The 22,922-nt window shown below is 42.6% G+C and overlaps 1 protein-coding gene across 1 annotated transcript in view; it reads right to left on the reverse strand.

Annotated features, from left to right (window-relative positions):
- Positions 1-3,849: 3,849 nt before the first annotated feature.
- The window catches only part of LOC143939328 (uncharacterized), a 35,563-nt gene continuing 16,490 nt past the window's right edge, over positions 3,850-22,922 (reverse strand). Inside the window, exons 6-13 of the mRNA XM_077460958.1 lie at positions 16,748-16,889; positions 13,804-13,962; positions 13,022-13,074; positions 11,440-11,615; positions 9,388-9,779; positions 7,875-7,971; positions 6,108-6,300; positions 3,850-4,472 (exon numbers count right to left, since the gene is read on the reverse strand). Of these exons, the coding sequence (XP_077317084.1) occupies positions 4,321-4,472; positions 6,108-6,300; positions 7,875-7,971; positions 9,388-9,779; positions 11,440-11,615; positions 13,022-13,074; positions 13,804-13,962; positions 16,748-16,889 (1,364 nt within the window). The 3' untranslated portion in view covers positions 3,850-4,320. The remainder of the gene's footprint in view (positions 4,473-6,107; positions 6,301-7,874; positions 7,972-9,387; positions 9,780-11,439; positions 11,616-13,021; positions 13,075-13,803; positions 13,963-16,747; positions 16,890-22,922) is intronic.

Below are 22,922 nucleotides of genomic sequence, written 5' to 3' on the forward strand. Positions count from 1 at the left end.
AGCGGCTCCTTCTAACAGGTATCGCCATTCTTCCAGGGCAGATTTTATGGCCAGTAATTCCCTTTCACCTACATCATAATTCTTCTCCGCGGGGGACAGTTTTCGGGAAAAGAAGGCAACTGGGAACAGCGAGGCTTTGGTACCTTGTCGTTGGGAGAGGACAGCTCCAACGGTGATTTCTGAGGCGTCTACCTCCAGGACAAATGGCAGAGAAGAGTCAGGATGTTTCAAGACATCAGCGGAGGTGAACAGTCTCTTGAGGGACTCGAAGGCGGCTTGAGCTTCTGGGGACCAATGAAAACGCACCCCTTGCTTGGTTAGTTGCGTGATTGGGCAGATGATAGCGGAGAACCCCTTGATACATTTTCTGTAAAAATTGGCGAAGCCAACAAAACGTTGGACCCCTTTCTTGTCTGTGGGAGCTGGCCAGTCAAGAATTGCAGAAATTTTTTGTGGATCCTTCCTTATGGAAAAGCCTATGACGAAAGGTACAGAGGGTGATCACTGATGTTTTGGGGATGTGTGAGCTACAAACGCACATGAAATTTGGTCAAAATTGATGGCAAGATGAATGCAGTATGTTATAAAAAAAATACTGGAGGAACATTTGCATTCATCAGTCAGGAAGCTACGCATGGGACGTACTTAGACATTCCAACATGACAATGATCCAAAACACAAGGCCAAGTCAACCTGTCATTGGCTACAGTAGAATAAAGTGAAGGTTCTGGAGTGGCCATCTCAGTCTCCTGACCTCAATATCATTGAGTCACTCTGGAGAGATCTCAAATGTACAGATCATGCAAGACAGCCCAAGAATTTACAGGAACTGGAGGCTTTTTGCCAAGAGGAATGGCAGCTTTACCATCTGAGAAGATGAAGAGCCTCATCCACAAATATCACAAAACATTTCACACTGTCATTGATGTTAAAGGGGGCAATACATGGTATTAAGAACTGGGGTATGTAAACTTTTGATCAGGGTCATTTGGGTAGTTTCTGTTGCCATTATGATTTAAAAAGAGTAAACACAGTTGATTGGTAATAAATGGCTTCAGTCAAACACTAACCATGAGTGAAAGAAAAGTTCTTGTGTTATCATTCATATTCTCTGAAAATGGCCAAGAAATCATAATTTTCTGCCAGTTCCTAATCTTATCACATAACCAACAGCAGCAACCCCTGACGTCAGAGGAAGTTGGCAGCATGGGACTGGCCAAGAACAAAAATAATATACTGCAGCTAGCCATTTTTTACATAAGGTAGATGCATTGCTTTACTTTTTCATGCTAAGAATATTTTCCTTAAAAAAATAAATGGTTGTTGATCTTTTCATTGATAATTATAGCCTGAGAGAGGCTATGTTATCAAATGAAATGTCTGCTGAGGTCTACAGATAAATTATTAAATATTTATTTTTAAAATGTGTGCCACATTTTTCACAATGGTGGAGTTGAACTTAAGATCTTTGGTTGGTTCCTAGCTTGGATTTTTGCTCTTTACTCACTAATACATTTGCAATGCACATGGAGTCTATATATCAGTGTTTTCACACAAGATCCACACAACTTATATCCAAGATTTACACATTTTCACCTAAGATTCAACAGGAAAGATATGCCACTTTGGTAAAAATCATTATAAATCTACCTAAAAAAAAATCACAACATACTTGTAATATTGCACTTTTTATTGAAAGAACACACAAACTAAACAGGGAGTTTTCCTGTAAACAGGAAGATTCCTTAGGCAAAATGCTAATCTAATGAGTAAATACATATATACAGAGAGTTGGGCCAGCATTTTCATTACATCACACTCAGGTGCCATCTGTACTGCTTGTAACCCAAATGACCCTTTCAATGTTTGGACTGATTGTCCTCATGTGCTGGGTTAACTTTTTGTGTTGGGTTAAGGCAGGCTAATCAAACGAAGGCTCCAATGAGGAATAAAGCATCCAAAAGGTGCTGTGACTTTGATGTGAGTTCATACAATGTAGTGAGAAGAAAAATACATTTAGAGACCTCACCATTGGCTACCCAGCAGATTACCAGAAAAACATGCACCAATGGGAGGAGCACCAGACCAAATGATAATGATAAGTAAGTCCAGAGTAATTATTTGCACTAAAAAACATCCAACACGTTTTGGGGCAAACACTTTGCCTTCATCAGAGCTTCAGCTAAAACGTGAAACTTGAATGGATTAAAAATAAGGCTTCCCTGTGTGAATTAATGTAGGTAACTTGATTGCTGAACTAAGAGAGATACTAGAAAGCAGCATCTGCATGAGCAAGCAGGATCCGCCTTACATCAGCCAGTGAAAATCTTCCTCACTGTCCATCAAACACATCTAATAAGTGATCTATTGTCGATTGCTTTTCTGAGGTGTGGCAAGGTCTGCTGCACTTGTGAATGAGCCCATAGGGCCTATAGAATACTATTTATAGGGAAAGCAATCTAAGCTCCAATGATGCTTAACCGCGTAAAACCACCCATTTAGTTTAACCACTTCCCGACCAGCGCACACCGATGTACGTCGGCAGAATGGCACGGGCAGACATATTGGTCGCGGGTTCCGCGGGCATACCCATGATCGCCTCACGGGGCGGCTGAACTGGGAGATGCTTTTTACAAAAGTGACACTGATCTCTGCTTCATGTGAATGGAGCAGAGATCAGTGTTCACTAAAAGAAAGCCCAGCCCCCAACAGTTAGTAACACACCCCTAGGAACACTTAACCCCTACACTGCCACCCACTGGTTAACCCCTTCAATGCCAGTGTCATTTACACAGGAATCACTGCATTTGTATAGCAGTGATTGCTGTATAAATGACAATGGTCCCAAAAATGTGTCAAAAATGTCTGATAGGTCCGCCATAATGTCGGAGTCACAATAAAAATCGCTGATCGCCACCATTACTAGTAAAAAAAAATTATTAATAAAAAGGCCATAAAGCTATCCCCTATTTTGTAAATGCTATAACTTTTGCGCAAACCAATCAATAATCGCTTATTGCGATTTTTGTTACCAAAAATATGTAGAAGAATACGTATTGGCCTAAACTTAGGGAAAAAAATGTTTTTTTTATATATTTTTGGTGATATTTATTATAACAAAAAGTAAAAAATAATGCGTTTTTTTTCAAAATTGTCGCTATATTTTTGTTTATAGCGCAAAAAATAAAAACCGCAGGGGTGATCAAATACCACCAAAAGAAAGCTCTATTTGTGGGGAAAAAAAGGACATCAATTTTGTTTGGGAGCCACGTCGCATGACCGCACAATTGTGAGTTAAAGCGACACAGTGCTGAATCGCAAAAAGTGGTCTGGTCTTTGGCCAGTAAAATGGTCTGAAGCTGAAGTGGTTAAAATAGAAATGCAAGGTAAAATGATTGTGTAAAAAAAAATATATATATATATATCTATATCTATATATATATATATATATATATATATATATATATATATATATATATATATATATATATATATATATATATATATATATAGATATATATATATATATATATATATAGATATATATATATATAGATATATAGATATATATATATATATATATACAGTATATACTCACCTTTTTTATTTTCCTAAAAGTGATCACATGACCTCTGTTCTCAGCTGCATAAAGGGCTTGGAGAGATGGAGGTGAAAACTAAGTCTTGGCCATTGCAGGACAGACAGGTTGTGCTCCTAACACAGCCAGAAAACTGACCATACTAGGATAGATGTGCTTCCCATGCCTAGCATGTTCGGTTTGAAATAGGAAAGCAGGGGGACTGGCAGGATCACAATTCAAAGGAAGCAATTCAACAGAGAACAGGATACTTCTTTAAATAATAAAGTTTTATTAGTTTTCAAGCACACAAGTATATACATTAAAAAAGAAAAGGCCTCATCAAGGCATTTCCAATGAAAATATAAATACAAAGATCAAATGTCAGATTCATTCTATGGCGGCCTGGGGCTATGAAAATGATTATATGGAGAGAAACCAATTAGAATTGTTTGTAAACCGAAAAGTAAAAAAAGGGAGAAGGTATAACCCCAAAGGTGAACCCCAAAATATGGAAAATAGAAAGGAGAAGTGACCAGCTGCATTTGAAAAAGTGTGTTGCAGAGTTCTCCGTAAGGGTTTTGGATGGTAGACATCAGAACAGAATCGTTTTTAACACAAGCACATGGTACAAGAAACACATATCATAAATATGAAATGTAGGAGTGACATCCACTTTAATACCAAATAAATTATCTATAATTCACACGTATTGTAGTAAAGTTCCTTTTTGCTCCAAGAGATCAGAAATCTTGTGTATTAAGCCTCTGGTATCCGGCTGCTCTGGCTCTCTTCATGTAGATATTTAATGTTATGGAGATCAGCGCCACAGCAACCATTCCTGATAATGCAATCAGCAGTGTAGTTCCATTTACCGAGGAGGTTTTCTCTACACCTGTGGACGGAACAGAAATGAGAAATTATAGAGAAGAATAAGAGTCATATTTAGCCAAGAAACTAGCAATATGCAAACCACAGTATCCCACAGGAAACGTTTAAAAACCACCCTTCGATGTTCTGTCTATGCAAACAAATCCAACTGGATTCTACGGTGTACAACATTTTGCAAAATAGACTATTGAAATTCTAGAACACGCCTCCGTTCAGCAAAATCTCTTTTGTCCACCACAACTGTCAACTTCCATGTCATTACAGGGTACAGCAGTGATGTGGAGGTCAGCAGGTAAAATCAGTGAGAACCCGGCTTATCAACACTCTCTGAATGTCGGTTTTCCTGCAGAAAATTTCTACTGAATGTGCCAGCATTCTGCTTGCTTTTTTCCAGGAACGCCTCTTTGCAATAACTTTTCCTGACAGGGTCACTTTAAAGCATATCTAACATTCCTAAGAACCTGAACGATTTTGAAGATTGTAAATTTACTTCGTGAAGATCCCCACACATTTACTTCCTTGATTTCTGTGACATGTGGGTAGGCACTGTTGTGTCATACATATCACAGAGCCTGCTTTCTCAACTACAGAGGTGCTGAGAGGAGGAGTTTAGGAGGCGGAGTCAATACAGGAAGCACTGCTTGCAGCCAACAAGGTACCATGGGATATGTAGTCCTTAAAATATTAAAGTAAACAGCCGAGGAGACACTGCAAAGCATGCAGGTAATCTAGGAAATTATGGAAAGAGATGGCCAGCAAACAGGCAGCACTCACAACATGAAAAGAGATTTTTCACGTAAGCTTATACTGGATTGTGGAAAATAACTATTTTTTTGTACTGGTATTACAATGCTGATGTTATAAAATGAAAGCATATGATGTGAGGGACCAATGGACTCCTTTAATTGATACAAAATCAGGACACAAGTGGAATTAGTGTTGTGTGGTGTCGTAAATACTCAATGGACCATCACCAATAACAAATACATCTGTCACAAATGATATGATCTTTGATCTAAGACCCCTTTCACACTGGGGAGTTTTTCATGCGTTTTTCAGGCGTTTTAGCGTTAAAAAAGCGCCTGTAAAGTGCTTGAAAGAAGCCTCATCTGCAATCCCAATGTGAAAGCCCGAGGGCTTTCACACTGAGATCCCTTTCACACTGGGGCGTTTTTTCAGGTGCTTTAGCTTTAAAAAAAGCGCCTAAAAGAAGCCGCAACTGCAATCCCAATGTAAAAGCCCGAGTGCTTTCACACTGAGGCACTGCGCTGGCAGGGCATCAAAAAAAGTCCTGCAAGCAGCCCCCCCCCCCCCGCAGCCATCACAAGGAGGGCCCACCCATCTTGTTGGAATCTTTATCTACTCTATATTGTGGAAAATGCAGTAGGAAACCTAGTATCAACCCAAGATGGTTGGTAACACCAAAAGCTTCAAAGTGGGCTAAATTATGTGCCATCAGTTCTTAAAACTCGCCAATAGTGTCCGCAAGAAATATAAGAAGCCCTTGAATGACCAGACTAGTAGTTAGTAAGTTAGTTAGTATTAGTAAGTTAGACATCACTATTGGGTAGACTGAATTATGATTCAGTGTTATTATAAATGTATCTTTATATACTTCAATATTTGAGCTTCTTCTCACCTTTGTCAGTTGGAATCTCTCTCTTCATTATTACAGGGCCCTGAGAGATAAAGTGCTGCTGCGATTCAGATACTAAAGATCTTCTGTCTCTGTGATTGCTGAAAGCTTCCATTGATTTTGTGATACAGCCCTGGGTGCAACGAGTATTTGTAGCTCCCATCTTACATAAGATAACAGTGCAGCTTATATAAACCTAAAAACATATGGCATAATTTTAAACAAAACCTCAGGCAAAAATACCAAGATAAAAATAAACAGCCAATTGAGAGATAACATAAAAACATAAAAACAGCTTTTACAAGATTGAACATTAATTCAGAGATTCCTCTCATACTCCAGCTTTGCTGTACAAGGACTGCAAACCAGGCTGAATCCAGTTATTTGCATTGCTTGCACTCAAAGAAAAAATACATTCAATGTATATCTAAAGCTAACACTTTTTTTAATTGGGATTGAGTAGGAAATGGTTAAAACCACCGCCTGGGTTATTGCCATATTTGTGCCATTTGGGGAGATTTCTCTTCACTTCTGGCTCTGGAGACAAAATAGGAAATTTCTTCAAAATGAACCTAGTGCACTCCTAGTTGTCCCCAGAACAAGTGTAACTTTTGGAAGATGTCCCTTTTATTCCTGTCCTGTTTTTCCCCAGGACATAAATTGGAGGTAAATCCAGCTAATAGGTGTGCAGGCAGCAGTGTAAACCTTACTGGGTTTTAACCTTTCTCTACTCCATTGAAAAAAAAAAAAGTTTGCCGTAGGTACACTTTAAGGACATAAGATGGCCTTCTTCCAGTCTTGCTATTTTTTGTCTGAATCAAGGTGATTTCCAGGATGTAAATGAGCGTGACATCAGAATGGCTAAAATAAGTCTTTAGCCAAGTTGGAATTTCTTTCAGCCAAAGGAAAATAGTTTTCCTGAATGGTTCCAACAGTTATTTTTGTGAACACTAAAAGCAACATGGGCATAAATGTCTCTGAGCTTTTGCTCAGTAGTTGGATGGCATGTTATAGTCTGATGCCGCATACAGACGATCGGACATTCCGACAACAAAATTCTGGATTTATTTCCGACGGATGTTAGCTCAAACTTGTCTTGCATACACACAGTCGCACAAATGTTGTTGGAAATGGCCAACGTCAAGAACACGGTGACGTACAACACGTACGACCAGCAAAAAAAAAAATGAAGTTCAATAGCCAGTGAGGCTGTTCTGCTTGATTCTGAGCATGCGTGGAATTTTGTGCATCGGAATTGTGTACAAAGGATCGGAAATTACGACAGATTACAACAGATTTTGTTGTTGGAAAATTTAAGAACCGGCACTCAAATTTTGTTGGTCAGAAATTCTAACAAAAAATGTCAGATGGAGCCTACACATGATCTAAATTTCCGACAACAAGCTCACATCGAACATTTGTCATTGGAAATTCCGACCGTGTGTACGCGGCATGATTGCATCTACTTTGGGTTTACCAATATGTAGTCGAGAGCTTACCCGGCTGGATATAATTTGATTTGATTGCTTTGTCTGCCCCTTGTAGCCATAGCTGGTCTTTTTTTAAAAGGAGATTGCACAATCAGTATGTATTGCATGTGACTTAGAGGAAAAGGATAGCGTATTTTCTTTGAGCGCTTTTAAATAAAAGACTGGGAGGGTGATGGGGTACTCATGGGGAGGAAGGGGGTTATTAAGAGAGATAGGTTACATATTAAAAATTGTTGATTTGTATATACAGTATATCAGTACTCAGCTCCAGTGTACTTACCTCTGGATAATTTCCAATGAATGCAAAAGCCTCCATTGCAAACCTGTACTGTGTTCCTGATCCGGGATAAACCACCACTGTGTTATCCTTTATACACCTGCAACAGCAATAATAAGAGAACTTTAAATCACCAACCAATTGCCTATAAGTCACTGCAAAGGTTCTTAAAATGTGAGTGCAATATTTTGTCCTATTATTTCAACATTAAAGAGGTTTTCTACACAATGCCAGTGTGCTCTGTTTAGTTCCCTTATGTTTTCTAGTTAAAGAGTGACTTTTATAGATCTAGAACTCTTTATAGCAATAACTGAGTGACATTTGGTTCATTCAACTAGAAAGGGAGCAACACTGTACAAATAGGTATTTTTCTGCCCTCTGTAGAATGACCTGGGCTTAACCCTCTAGCCAACTCACCAGACAAAACACTTTTATTTTTTTACTTAGCTTAGTCCTGGTGGTAAAATATTTTTTGAAGCCCGTCATCTGGGGTCAGGATCTTCATTCTTTAGTGGCGCAGGGGGTTGACCATCAAATATAAGAAATGACGGAAGCGCCATCCAGCTTATAAATGTCTAGAATGTTTTTTTAAATGTAACAGTCAACAAAAGCAAGCCAATATGTTCAGGAGACTACAAATGTCCCCCTTCGTCAGACCTGAAAACTGGTAATTCTGAAGTCTCGACTGTTGTGACAGGAAATTTCTATTCCTCATATAGGCCAGCAATTTGGCAGGAACAGAATAGAGATTTCCTGTTTGATATTATCCCTCACAGCTATCCTGACATCAGAGCTACTACTTCCCTGTCCTGATGAAGGGGGACTTTTGTAGCCTTGAAACACATTGGATCTCTCCTTGTTCACCTCTACGTTTTAAAAATAAAAACCATTCTGAATACTTACTATTGGGCTGGAGCTTCCATCCTTTTTTTTATATTTGAGGGTGTCTAAAAGGACCATTGTAATGCCCCTGTATGTATAGGAATCTGCTAGCTAAATTCAGGAATTAATAGTACCCTACTATAATGTGGGGGGGGGGGGGGCTGCAGGGCTCATATACCTCTCATATAACCTGCAGAACTATTTTGGAAACTGGAAGGCCAACTAGGGTGACCAGTCTCCTCAACATGAAAAATGAAGGTAGCCAGGGGCAGCTTGAATAATTGCCCAAATAATAATGCTGGGATCCTTGCCTCAACTAAAAAAAAATAAAAAAAATCAAGACAACAGCAAGCACTGTAACCAGTGGCACAAGTTCAAATTCTATTTGTTGCCACGGATATGGATATGTAGACAAGAAATGCTGTGTCCATACAGATGACTGTACACAGATGTGTGTGTCTATAGTTTCCCTTTGACAAAGCAACATTTGGACACAATAAATACCTGTACATACATACAACAAAATAATCAGACACTAGTTTCAATGCTGATTATTTTCCCATGATCAAGTTAGCCAGGAAATTTTTAAAACAAAGATGATAAAAACTGATATTTAAGACATAATAAAACATACCCATTTTGGATGATGTCATAGAAGACAGGATCAGATGGATTGTCATGTGGTGTGGCCCTACAAGATTCCACAAATAATTGGACATTGGACAATGATGAAGAAACCTGAATCTCCATATACAACAGTTGTTTCAGAACGACCTCCAGAGGAGACTGGGTGTCCACATCCACAAATCGACTGTCTGTGAAGAACTGGAACTTGTAGGTGAAATTACCAAAGCCGGCCTCAGAGAACACGTAATCCGACTTATGGGCACGGAATGAAGCCGATACTCTGTTCTTTTTAGGGAAGGAGCAGTTAAAGGGGATAGAAATCCCATTTTGTCTTGTGATAATAACGGACGTGTCATAGGAAGTGGCTGTGTTTTTGAACACTATATTTTCTTCTGTTTCCTGGAAAATATAAAAGCAAAATAGGCAATGCCTCAAATACTGACACACACAGATATACATACAGCCATGCACATGACTGGCACTTTCTTTCAATTGTTTAAAATATTATGTAATGTAATCATTTTCCAAAGGTTTTTGCATGGATTTTAAATGGTTTAGTTAGTTTGTGGTATCTCAAGCCATACTAAAGGAGACAATTCCTTGTATCTATCAACATATTATCAGATCATAATATTATCTAACACAGGGGTGCCCAACCAGTGGCCCGGGGGCCACATGTGGCCCGTGTAGCCCTCTGATGTAGCCCCATGACCTCCTACACAGACTTGTGTCCATTTACATTTGCCACTTGCCTCCTTCCAATCCAATCTGCAAAAAAAAAGTAGATCTGTCCCCTTCCATTTGATCGGATGAGAGGGCCCATAGAGTAGAGTGGGCTGTGTCTGTGTCCGCTTTGCACGCCTTGGACGCAGAACTGTCATCTGCTCATTGTGGCCCGTGACTGGTTACTAAGTTGCTTAAGTGGCCCTCACTCTTCAAAAGGTGATACCAACGGTCACTTGCTGATTCTCCATATACAGTATATGGGGAATAAAACATGGACTAAATGACACTACTGTCAAAAATAAATCCCAAACTTTTTGAGAAACCAGCTGAAACCCAGTGAATTTCAAATGAAACTGAGAAATATTGAGTTTTGGGTAAATGCTGGCCTTTAAAAGAAATCTGTAGTGAGCAAAATGTTACTCATCTAGCTAGTAGATGGTAGATACTATAGATGTCTATGGTACAGAATCCTCAGAGTGTTACAAAATGTCGTGAGTATGGTGAGAGTAGTTCCAATAACAACAGTGGAAGGGGCCTGAATGACTTCAGACACAGTCATGTGGAGGCTTTGGGACCTTTGGTCATTTACATATGACTTTGGGAAGCTCTTGTGGAACTGTCAGCTGGCTAATTTGGACAAGTAAGGTATGATCTAGCTCCTGAAAGTAGAAGTAAACCTGACCGTATCACCATTTCGTTTGCTAAACCACTATATATGAGAAAACAAAAAAAAAACTTTTATTTTTCTAAAGTAAAATTCTTGTTTCTACTTTTTTTTTATCAGTTTTTTTCTCTTGGTGATGAAATCTCCTGCACTCACTTTGCAGCTACTTTCTGCCCACATGGGCTCCATTATTGACTGCATGACATTTCTCAGTTTGTGTGTTGAAACGGCCATTAATAATCATCATCAAAAGCCCATTTGACAATGCAAGAGCACACTTGGAGGACAGGAATAGACTGTTAGACTATAACAGGAAGTGTCTGAACAAGGACCTTCATGTCAGGATTACCAAATGTTATTTGAATATAAATCTTCAGGTTTAAAACCATTTGAAATGATTTCTAATATAACATTAACGTGAAATTATACACGGTATGAGATTTTAGTAACTGGGTTAACATATGCTTTAAGCTGCCTACTATGACCACTTTATCTTATTTGAACATGTTTTTATTTGGCATAGGTACCATTCTGATAAAATAAATCTGAAAACCACTTCTACAAGTAACGTGTGCCAAAAGCTAAAATGTGAAGTTTGCATTCAGCTCCAAGCAAAGGTGAAACATAGAAAGTACTGTCCTACTAACCAGAATGACTCCTTCACATTACCTCAATCTCTGTCCCACAGGAATTGTATCCAGCACTTGCTATAAGGTGGGTGCTGTTGGAGCTAACCAGACATGCAGGATCATTCAGGCGGAACTGGGTGTTATTAAATTGAGCATCTGCTGACTTAGCAATGATCAAAGTCATGGTGTTCTCATGGCATATTAAGGTGGTGTCAACTGGGTAGGAAAGAGTAAAGTAATTAAAAAAATGCTACAAGCTCATTCCGATAAATGTTCTGCATTATTGATCCAAAGGGTTTTCATGAAGAGCAACATAAGAATAAATTGTGTCACAAATAAAATAAAACAAAGTAAATTTGGAGCCCTCTGGGAGAGCTTTAAAAATAACAAGTAAATGTCGTTTATATTATTCTGAATCTTTTGAATTGTCAAAAAGCTGTGGTCTTACCGATTTAAAGCGGAGGTCCACCCTAAAATGGACCTTCCGCTCATCGGATTCCTCCCCCCCTCCGGCGCCACAATTGGCACCTTTCAGGGGGGAGGGGGGTGCAGTTACCTGGATAATCCAGGTAATTGCACCCACTTCCGGGCTAGCTCTCTGCGGAAAGGGGCGTACGTTACGCCCCTTTCCGCAAGCGCCCGCCCCCTTCAGCAAGTGCCCCGCTGCCTGCTGGGAAACACACAGCTCCCAGAGGCAGCGGGGACCGTCCTCATTGCGCAGCGCGGCTCGCGCATGCGCAGTAGGGAACCGGGAAATTAAGCCGAAAAGGCTCCATTTCCTGATTCCCATACCCAAGATGGCGGCGGCAGGACCCGACAGACGACCTAGCGATCGGCTTCGGGTGCCGACATCGCGGGCGCGCTGGACAGGTAAGTGTCACTATTTTAAAAGCCAGCAGCTGCAGTATACGCGGAGTCCCGGTGGACTCCCGCTTTAATTCATTTTTATTTTTCAAAGTTTTTTCTAATGTTTTCATGAAATACAAATGTTTGCATTAAGTTCTAGATACTATGCAAGTCACTTAGTTGATCTTGCTGGTTTGTTTGTTCTTTCTGCCCAGGTAAATATTTGGGTTTTAAAATTTGAATTGCTATATTCCTATTTTTAAAATTGTATATTTATATTATGAGCAATAAGATCAAGATTTATGTCCAGTCCGTAGAAGAAAACAGGTTAAAAAAAGTTTGAGATGGAGGGTAACCCCACATTGGTCATTTTAGTCTATTGAATTGTATTGTTTCCCTCCCAATCAGAGAATTTGTTTGCTGCCTAGAATGCTGGAAAGTTTGGCATTAATCAGAACCAAATTGAACTTTTTTTTTTTTTTACAAATTCTAAAGAGATCATGGTCTTTTCCCAGCTTTTGGTATATTTTTTCTTAAAGCCAAAAATATATATGAGATAATTGGTTGAATGTGTAGTGGGATTAATAAACTTAGTATGTTTATTGAATAATGGCTTTATTGAGGATTTGAGAAAGTTTATCTGGGTCAGAGAATTAATTAAGGAAAACATATCTATCCTTAAAGATAGAGCTCACAACGCAAGACAATCATAATAACTAAAATGGGCAGATTACATTTTCTGTTTTAACTATATATTAAATAGTAGAAGACAATACCTAATTCTGAGGGTCCAACCACTAAAACAATACACCGCATTTCTGAATGGTACCTGTTAGAAAAAAGACAAAGGTACAAAATAAAAGTTGATTAGGTGGTCAGCTGCACCATGCATGACCTAAGAGTTATAGGAGGGACGACATATTTGGGAATTTCTCATTCCCATCTCACTGAATGACATACACTCCTCTACACTGCAACTCATTTTAAAGTATATCCTAAGACAACTTTCAGTTTCGGGGAAAGTAGGGTATGGTTAGATCCCAAGTTAGGTGTATTTTTCTGCTGTCAGTATCTCACTGGAGAGATGTTCTTTACCTTCATATGACAAATGATAGCACGCCAATATAGTGCTTCCGCAAGATTTGTATTGTGTACTTCTAATAAGCATAATACATATAGATACACCTACTCCAAACATCAGTCATCATAAGCATTGGTGGAGGAATCCTCCTGTTGTGCCTTTGTATTCTGACAAAGGGGGGAGGCTGTTGGAGATTGGAAGTCAGTAGATGGACTTCTGTACAACCACCCTGCCCATACATGGATTGAAATTTGCCTGGTGCCTGCTGGACTGGCCGAATTTCTATCCATGTATGGCCAACTTTAAGGCCACTAAACAAAAGCCAATTAGTGTAAGCAGTACATAATGTATAGTGAATAGAGGGGCAGGAAGGTACAATAATTAGACTATCTACAGTTAAGACGATCCAAAAAAAAAAATGCAATGCATAGATAAAACACTATAAAATAACTGGAATTTCGGTAGCACCATACTGACCAATTTGAAGTTTCTGCCACGAAGCAAACAGGAACGTGTTCGTCTATATTATCCTCTGTTGGTGTCCATTCCACAACCATAGTCCTTGTATCAGATGATGATGCAGATGTAAATGACTTGGTCATGCCAGGGAGCCCACTGACTTTGAAGTCTGCAATTCTTTAAAGAAGAAAAATGCAACATTTACCACTCACCAAATAAACAAACAGAGGTATTATAAAGTGTATTAAAGTCTTCCTTTTGGAAGTTCGCTAGATCATCCATGCAAATAAAACAGATTTTCTACCATGTCTTATTTCCCTTTTTTCTCTCCTTTCATCAATGGTATTTCTATATACTTTAAAGACTCATGCCTCTTTCACACAATGAGATTATCAGATGAACGACCATCCGTTTTTTTGTTGCACGCTAGTCTCATATTGAAACTGAAGATGTAACCAGTGGTAGCCAGTGTTTTTTTTTTTTTGGGGGGGGGGGGCGGCAGACAACAACCCCCCCAGGCCGCCGGTGGAGCGGCACTAGCACAACTGCCAACTACCCCCACGTGGCGTGGCACGGCACACTAACATCCCCACCACCTGCTGTCCTGGACCCTGACCCTGGATGCGAACGGTGAGCGCATATGTTGGAACTGCTGTTCCTGCTGTGAAATCCTACTCAGGTGTGGGCCCTCCTTTCTCTTTTCCTGTTTTCTATTGTCTCTCTTACTTTTTCTTATTATCCTTCTCTTTTTCGTATACTTCCTAGTAGCTTTCCTTTACTATGTTCTCTATGTTTAAGGACACCATGTGGCTCCAACGTGTTGAGTTATTCACCTTAAGGTCATCACAGAGGACAAGGGGGCACTCTTTACGTCTAGAGGAAAAGAGAATTCATCTCCAAATATGGAAAGGTTTCTTCACAGTAAGCCCTTGTACACAAGGTCGGACATTCCGACAACCAAATCCGTCGGATTTTGTCCGTCGGATTTTGTCCAAAACTGTTGTATACACACGGTCGGATGAAGTTGTCAGAAAATTCGATTGTTCAGAACGTGATGACATTATTTCGTTAGGACGGGACTATGTTCAGGCTAGTAGCCAATAGCTTTGATGTAGGAATTTGATCTGAGCATGCGTGGCACTTTGTCCGATCGGAATTCTCTACACATGATTGGAGTAATGTCCGATCGGAGCATTTTGTTGGAAAATTTTACCAACAAGTTGGAAAACTTGGTCTGTCGGATACTCGGACGGAAACAGTCCGATGGAGACCACACACAGTCGGAATATCCGACAAAACGGTCCAATCGGACACATTCTGTCGGAATCTCCGACCGTGTATACAAGTGCTAAGAGCTGTGAAAATGTGGAATAGACTCCCTCAAGAGGAGGTTCCGGCCAACTCAGTAGATTGCTTTAAAAAAGACTTGGATTCTTTGCTAAATGCACATAATATAACTGGATACTAATATTTCTAGGTAAAGTTTATCCAGGGAATATGTGGTTATAGGATTGTGTATATGGGATCGTATGTTATTTTTTGATGGAACTAGATGGACTTGTGTCTTTCTTTAACCTGAGTAACTATGTAACTTGATTATCAGAATTTACATTTCATAGCCTGTGTATTGGTAGTATCTGCTCATATGTGATAGTTGTTGGGATTGCTCTTTTCTTTTTTTTTTTTGGTCTCATTACTTCAGTTATTTTAATTGCTATATAACTGCCTTGTTGTCAATTATACTACCACCATGTTAATTCATCTATGTGCTATACTACTTATGGCTATGCAAGCCTTTTTCTCCAGTGATGTTTTGTGTTCTTTTTTTTTTTACAATTAAAAATATTTTCACCCCTAACCCTAGGTTCACATCTATGCATTTTTTTGTGCATTTTGCAGTTTGCAGAAACGCACTACAGTCCATTTAATATAGTTTCCTATGGTACAGGTTCACAGCTATGCGTTTTGCGGCTGGTACATTTTTGGAAAGGGTCAGGGGCTTTTTTCTTAGGTTTTGCATGTAATAGACTTTCCTTGGAATCACACCAGAAATGCAGGTGTTGTGTTTGAGATGCAATTTTTGATGTGTTTTGTGTTTCCCAGTTTTTATTTTTCAGTGTAAAACACTGTATACAGCCGGCCGCCACATTCTTAACAACCGATAAGTCATCAGCTGTCAGCGGTTTTTCCATGCTGAAAACTGAATGTACAAAAAAAATTGCAAAAAAAACAGTGTGGGGTTCCCCCCATGTCCATACCTGGCCCTTCAGGTCTAGTATGGATTTGGAGGGAATTCCCCCCAACACTAAAATGTTTTTAAAAAATGGAGTGGGGTCCCCCCCAAAATCCATACCAGACCCTTGTCCTCATCAACATGGGGGCAAGGAGCTTTGGGGTGTGGTGGACACAGTGCCCACCTCTTCATGTTGATCTCATCCGGCCTGGTATGGTTCAGGAGGGAGGGATGCTTGCTCGTCCCCTCCCTTTCCTGTCCTACCAGGCCGCAGGCTCAGATAAGGGTCTGGTATTAATTTTGGGGGGCCCCACAGCATTTAAAAAAAAAATATTAGCGTGGTGGGTTCCCTCCGAATCCATACTAGACCCGAAGATATGGCCATTTTTGGGGGGGATTTTTTACATTTAGCTTTCAGCAGGGAAGCCCGCTGAAGGCTGATGACTGATTAGTTGTTAAGGACGCGGTGGCCGGCTTCCCGGTCCCCTCCTTAGCATCCAGCTATATACAGTGTGTTTACAGTGCATTTAAAAAGAAAAAACCATAAGCTGCGATATGCATGAAAACTGCATGCAAAAACGCATAAAAAACATGAGTTTAAAAATGAAAAATGCACTGCAAAACATGCCTGAAAAACGCATCAAGCGCAGCCGCATTGATGTGAACCCAGACTTAATGTTGGATTACCCATTTATGACAAGTCCTGGATACATCTGTTGTGTGATTTACCTTTCATATGCTGCTTGCGCAGTAAGGTGGAGTTGAAACTTTTTCCCAGCATTGATCTGCAGTATTGTTCCATGACTGGGAGTTGGAGAAAGAAATATTGGTCTGTAGTGGCCAAATGTGCAGGATGGAGCTGGACTAGTGGCTGCTAGTGATGGCCGAACGGTTCGCCCGGCGGTCGTTTCGCGGCGAATTTCCGACTTTCGCCGTCCGCGGGTTCGAACGCCTTTTTCCGTCGTTCGCCCCGGCGGACTTACGTGTTTAATGTATACAAGAACTTTAACCTTTCGTGACACGTTTATCATGTGTTACAGGACAACCAATTGAGACATGACAGCTCATGGACACTTGGACATTCCCCCTAACCTATAAATACACCCGATCCGGTGGCCATTTTACATTCTTTCTTCTGTCACTGTAGGGAAAGGATCCTGTGTGGAGTAGGGACAGAGAAAACGCTAGCTATTTGGTACACAAAAGTTCTTTTCAGGACTGGTATAGGTGTTAGGTCAGCAGCCTGAGTTTCTTTTGTCAGTTTAGATAAAGGGACAGAGCGCTGTATGCTGCTATTTTAGGGACAGCTCAGCCAGATTAGTCTTTCTTCATCATCATCATCATCATCATCATTAGCTGTTACTATCAGGTCCACAAAAGAGCTGTTCCAGCTAATCGTTCCAGCCTACTCTTTTTTGCCAATTTGTATAGGGACAGGCAGGAAGCAGTGTGTCAGGCAGTGAGGATAATTTTAAAGACTTGCTGTTACTATTAGTTCCACAAAGGTTCTTTTCAGGACTGGTATCAGTGGTACGGTAATAGGCTTGTACACGTATAATATTCTTTCTTCCAAATATAGAAAGAATATTATACTTGACTGCTGCCCTTCTGCTGCAGTCTGCTAATCATTCACAACTCACTTGTTCCACAAAGCTCTTTATCAGGACTGGTAACTTGGTCTGTCTAGGGTGCTACGGTACATAGGCTTGGGTGCGGTACAGTCTGCTGTTCTGTAAGGACCGCTATCGGTCCACAATACATAGGGTTGCCGTGCACTACTGCTGACCGCTGCCCTATACTGCAGCAGTCCTTCATTGGTATAGGGACTGACGTACAGTCTGCTAATCACTAACACACAACCTGCTTGGTCCACAAAAGTTCTTATAAGGACTGGTAACTTGGTATAGGGTGCTACGGTACATAGGCTTGAGTGCGGTACAGTCTGCTGTTCTGTAAGGACCGCTATCGGTCCACAATACATAGGGTTGCCGTGCACTACTGCTGACCGCTGCCCTATACTGCAGCAGTCCTTCATTGGTATAGGGACTGACGTACAGTCTGCTAATCACTAACACACAACCTGCTTGTTCCACAAAAGTTCTTATAAGGACTGGTAACTTGGTATAGGGTGCTACGGTACATAGGCTTGAGTGCGGTACAGTCTGCTGTTCTGTAAGGACCGCTATCGGTCCACAATAGATAGGGTTGACGTGCACCACTGCTGACCGCTGCCCTATACTGCAGCAGTCCTTCAGCGGTATAGGGACTGACGTACAGTCTGCTAAACACTAATACACAACCTGCTTGGTCCACAAAAGTTCTTATAAGGACTGGTAACTTGGTATAGGGTGCTACGGTACATAGGCTTGAGTGCGGTACAGTCTGCTGTTCTGTAAGGACCGCTATCGGTCCACAATAGATAGGGTTGACGTGCACCACTGCTGACCGCTGCCCTATACTGCAGCAGTCCTTCAGCGGTATAGGGACTGACGTACAGTCTGCTAAACACTAATACACAACCTGCTTGGTCCACAAAAGTTCTTATAAGGACTGGTAACTTGGTATAGGGTGCTACGGTACATAGGCTTGAGTGCGGTACAGTCTGCTGTTCTGTAAGGACCGCTATCGGTCCACAATAGATAGGGTTGACGTGCACCACTGCTGACCGCTGCCCTATACTGCAGCAGTCCTTCAGCGGTATAGGGACTGACGCACAGTCTGCTAAACACTAACACACAACCTGCTTGGTCCACAAAAGTTTTTATAAGGACTGGTAACTTGGTATAGGGTGCTACGGTACATAGGCCTGAGTGCGTTACAGTCTGCTGTTCTGTAAGGACCGCTATCGGTCCACAATACATAGGGTTGCCGTGCACTACTGCTGACCGCTGCCCTATACTGCAGCAGTCCTTCATTGGTATAGGGACTGACGTACAGTCTGCTAATCACTAACACACAACCTGCTTGGTCCACAAAAGTTCTTATAAGGACTGGTAACTTGGTATAGGGTGCTACGGTACATAGGCCTGAGTGCGTTACAGTCTGCTGTTCTGTAAGGACCGCTATCGGTCCACAATACATAGGGTTGACGTGCACCACTGCTGACCGCTGCCCTATACTGCAGCAGTCCTTCAGCGGTATAGGGACTGACGTACAGTCTGCTAAACACTAATACACAACCTGCTTGGTCCACAAAAGTTCTTATAAGGACTGGTAACTTGGTATAGGGTGCTACGGTACATAGGCTTGAGTGCGGTACAGTCTGCTGTTCTGTAAGGACCGCTATCGGTCCACAATACATAGGGTTGCCGTGCACTACTGCTGACCGCTGCCCTATACTGCAGCAGTCCTTCATTGGTATAGGGACTGACGTACAGTCTGCTAATCACTAACACACAACCTGCTTGTTCCACAAAAGTTCTTATAAGGACTGGTAACTTGGTATAGGGTGCTACGGTACATAGGCTTGAGTGCGGTACAGTCTGCTGTTCTGTAAGGACCGCTATCGGTCCACAATAGATAGGGTTGACGTGCACCACTGCTGACCGCTGCCCTATACTGCAGCAGTCCTTCAGCGGTATAGGGACTGACGTACAGTCTGCTAAACACTAATACACAACCTGCTTGGTCCACAAAAGTTCTTATAAGGACTGGTAACTTGGTATAGGGTGCTACGGTACATAGGCTTGAGTGCGGTACAGTCTGCTGTTCTGTAAGGACCGCTATCGGTCCACAATAGATAGGGTTGACGTGCACCACTGCTGACCGCTGCCCTATACTGCAGCAGTCCTTCAGCGGTATAGGGACTGACGTACAGTCTGCTAAACACTAATACACAACCTGCTTGGTCCACAAAAGTTCTTATAAGGACTGGTAACTTGGTATAGGGTGCTACGGTACATAGGCTTGAGTGCGGTACAGTCTGCTGTTCTGTAAGGACCGCTATAGGTCCACAATAGATAGGGTTGACGTGCACCACTGCTGACCGCTCACCTATACTGCAGCAGTCCTTCAGCGGTATAGGGACTAAGAGTTTTGTCACAGGGTCATTTAAAAAATGACATGCAGAGGAAGAGGCAGGCCCTTCCGCAGGGGTGGTAGGGGTAGGGCAGGAGCAACAGGCTTGAGCCAAAGTGGGAAGTTGCAGAAGGTGCGTTCAATTACTTTAAAGGATGCACCAGACTTGGTTGAGTGGCTCGCTCAGCCTTACTCTTCTGCACCCTCCTCATCCTCTCGATCTGCACCCTCTTCTTCACTCTCTGCTATGTGCACCCCCAAAGACACTACCACCAACAACACGACCACCACCACCACCACCACATACCTTCCGCTTGAGTCACTGGAATTATTTTCCGATCCATATCAAGAGGACATTTCTGATGCGCAGCCACTCTTGGTATTGGATCAGGAAGAGGAGGTAGCAACAAGCGCTACTCAGCAGTCTGACGCCAGTACCCAGATCAGCCCAAGGAGGAGGTTGGTCCCCGGTGTTGCTGCCTACTCTACTTATAGCGGTGGGGAAGGTGACGTTGATGATGACGTGTCTAGTGATGTCACGTGGGTGCCCACAAGAGAGGAAGAGGAGGGGAGTTCAGAGGGAGATATGGACCAGCAGATAGGGAGGAGAAGCAGCAATGACTTACATTGCACAGCAGGGACAAAGCAGACTGCAAATGTATCAGGAGCGAGTCATCGACCATGTACGGTCACATCTGGCGCTCCCAGGACACCGGCACATGGCTCCGCAGTGTGGGCTTTTTTTAACGTGTCCGCTGCTGACAATAGCGTTGCCATCTGCAATCTTTGCAGTCAACGCGTTAGTCGCGGTAAGCCCAATACTCACCTAGGGACGACCGCCTTAAGAAGGCACATGAGCAGCCATCACCGAGCCCAGTGGGAGCAACGGAACACACAAAGCCACACTGCAGGCTCTCACCGTCCAGCCTCGTCTTCTACTTCTCCTTCTCCTCTCTCCTCACAATTGTCCTCCACTCCACCTTCCATCACGCCAAGCTCACATTTTTCTGCAAAAAGGCAGGCTTCCGTGGGCCTAATGTTTGAGCGTAAAAAAATGATGACGCCGGATAACCCTCTTGCCCAACGGTTGGCGGCTGGCTTGTCAGAACTCATAGCCCGCCAACTACTGCCATATAAACTGGTGGACTCGGAGGCCTTTCGCAAATTTGTGGCCATTGGAACACCACAATGGAAGGTCCCAGGAAGGAAGTATTTCTCAGAGAAGGGCATCCCAGAGCTATATGGCCATGTTCAGCGGCAAGTGAATGTATCTCTGGCACACAGTGTCGGTGCCAAGATACATCTGACCACAGACACGTGGTCTAGCAAACACGGGCAGGGAAGGTATATCAGTTTTACTGCCCACTGGGTGAACCTTCTGACGGCCGTCAAGCATGTAACCCGTGGCACCCGTGTAGATTTGGTTTTACCGCCACGGATTGCATGCAGGCCTGACTCTTCTTCTCCTCCTCCTACTCCATCCTCCTCCCTCTCCTCCTCAGCTGCCTCCTCCTTTTCCGCTGCTAGCGTCTCTTCCACTGCACCGCCCAAGCTCCCCAGAACCTATTCCACATGCCAGGTGAGACGTTGCCATGCCGTGCTGCGTCTGTTGTGCCTGGAAGCAAAGAGCCACACTGGCCCGGCACTCCTTTCAGCTTTGCGTTCACAGGCAGATGAGTGGCTAACACCGCTCAATTTGACAGTTGGTAAAGTGGTGTGTGACAACGGTGCCAATCTGCTTAGCGCATTGAAACAGGGCAAAATCACGCACGTGCCGTGCATGGCACACGTCTTAAACTTGGTCGTGCAGCGATTCCTTGTCAAATACCCTGGGGTCCAGGACATCTTGCGGCAGGCAAGGAAAATCTCGGCCCATTTCAGAAGATCTTACACGGCCATGGCTCGCCTTGCTGACATTCAGCGGCGACACCATCTGCCGGTCAGACGTCTTATTTGCGATTGCCCGACGCGATGGAACTCAACCTTCTATATGCTTGATAGGCTGCTCCAGCAGAAACGTGCAGTTAACGTCTACCTGTATGAACTCTGCGAAAGAAACGGTTCTGGGGAGCTGGGTTTTTTTTCACCGCGCCAGTGGCTGCTCATGCGCGACACATGCAGACTTCTGCGGCCATTTGAGGAGATCACCAAACTGGTCAGTCGCAGCCATGGCGCCATCAGTGACATGGTACCTTATGCCTTCTTTCTGGAGCGTGCATTGCGTCGTGTCATTGATCAGGCTGTGGAGGAGCAGGAGCGGGAAGATGAGGAAGTCGCAATGCTGGATGAATTCCCAGGGGGGGCTACTCTATCTGAGACAAGTCAACAACAGGAGTCTGATGAGGAGTCAGAGGAGGATGGTGCCGGGGCGGATGAGCAGGAGCAAGAAGAGCATGCTTTAAACCTTTCTGGGATCCCTGTTGTGCGAGGATGGGGAGAGGAGAATGAAGAGGACGACATTATCCTGGATGATGAGCAGGAGCCAGGCCACCACACCGCTTCCACTTTAGTGCAAATGGGGGCCTTCATGCTCCAGTGTTTTAATAGGGACCCCCGTATAAAAAGCATGAGGGTCAAGGACCAGTACTGGGTGGCAACGTACTTAGACCCCCGGTACAAACACAAAATGGCGGAAATGTTACCGCCGTCGCAGAGGGCTGTCAGAATGCAGCACTTCCAGGCCTTGCTTCGAGAAATGCTGCATTCTGCTTTTGCGTGCGCTGGCAGAGGAGCAATTCCCACTCCCAGAGAAGGATTTGCGGGTACCAATCCAACAGCGCCTGCAAGAAGAGGCCGGTTTGAAGATGTGTTGGTGACTTCGGATATGAGGTCATTCTTTCAGCCGACCCATCGACAGGTGTCATCCGGATCCAGCATCAGGGAACGC

This window comes from Lithobates pipiens, unplaced genomic scaffold (assembly GCF_037356315.1).
Source record: "Lithobates pipiens isolate NorthernLeopardFrog02 unplaced genomic scaffold, aLitPip1_a1.2 Scaffold_10, whole genome shotgun sequence".
Classification (NCBI taxonomy): Eukaryota; Metazoa; Chordata; class Amphibia; order Anura; family Ranidae; genus Lithobates; species Lithobates pipiens.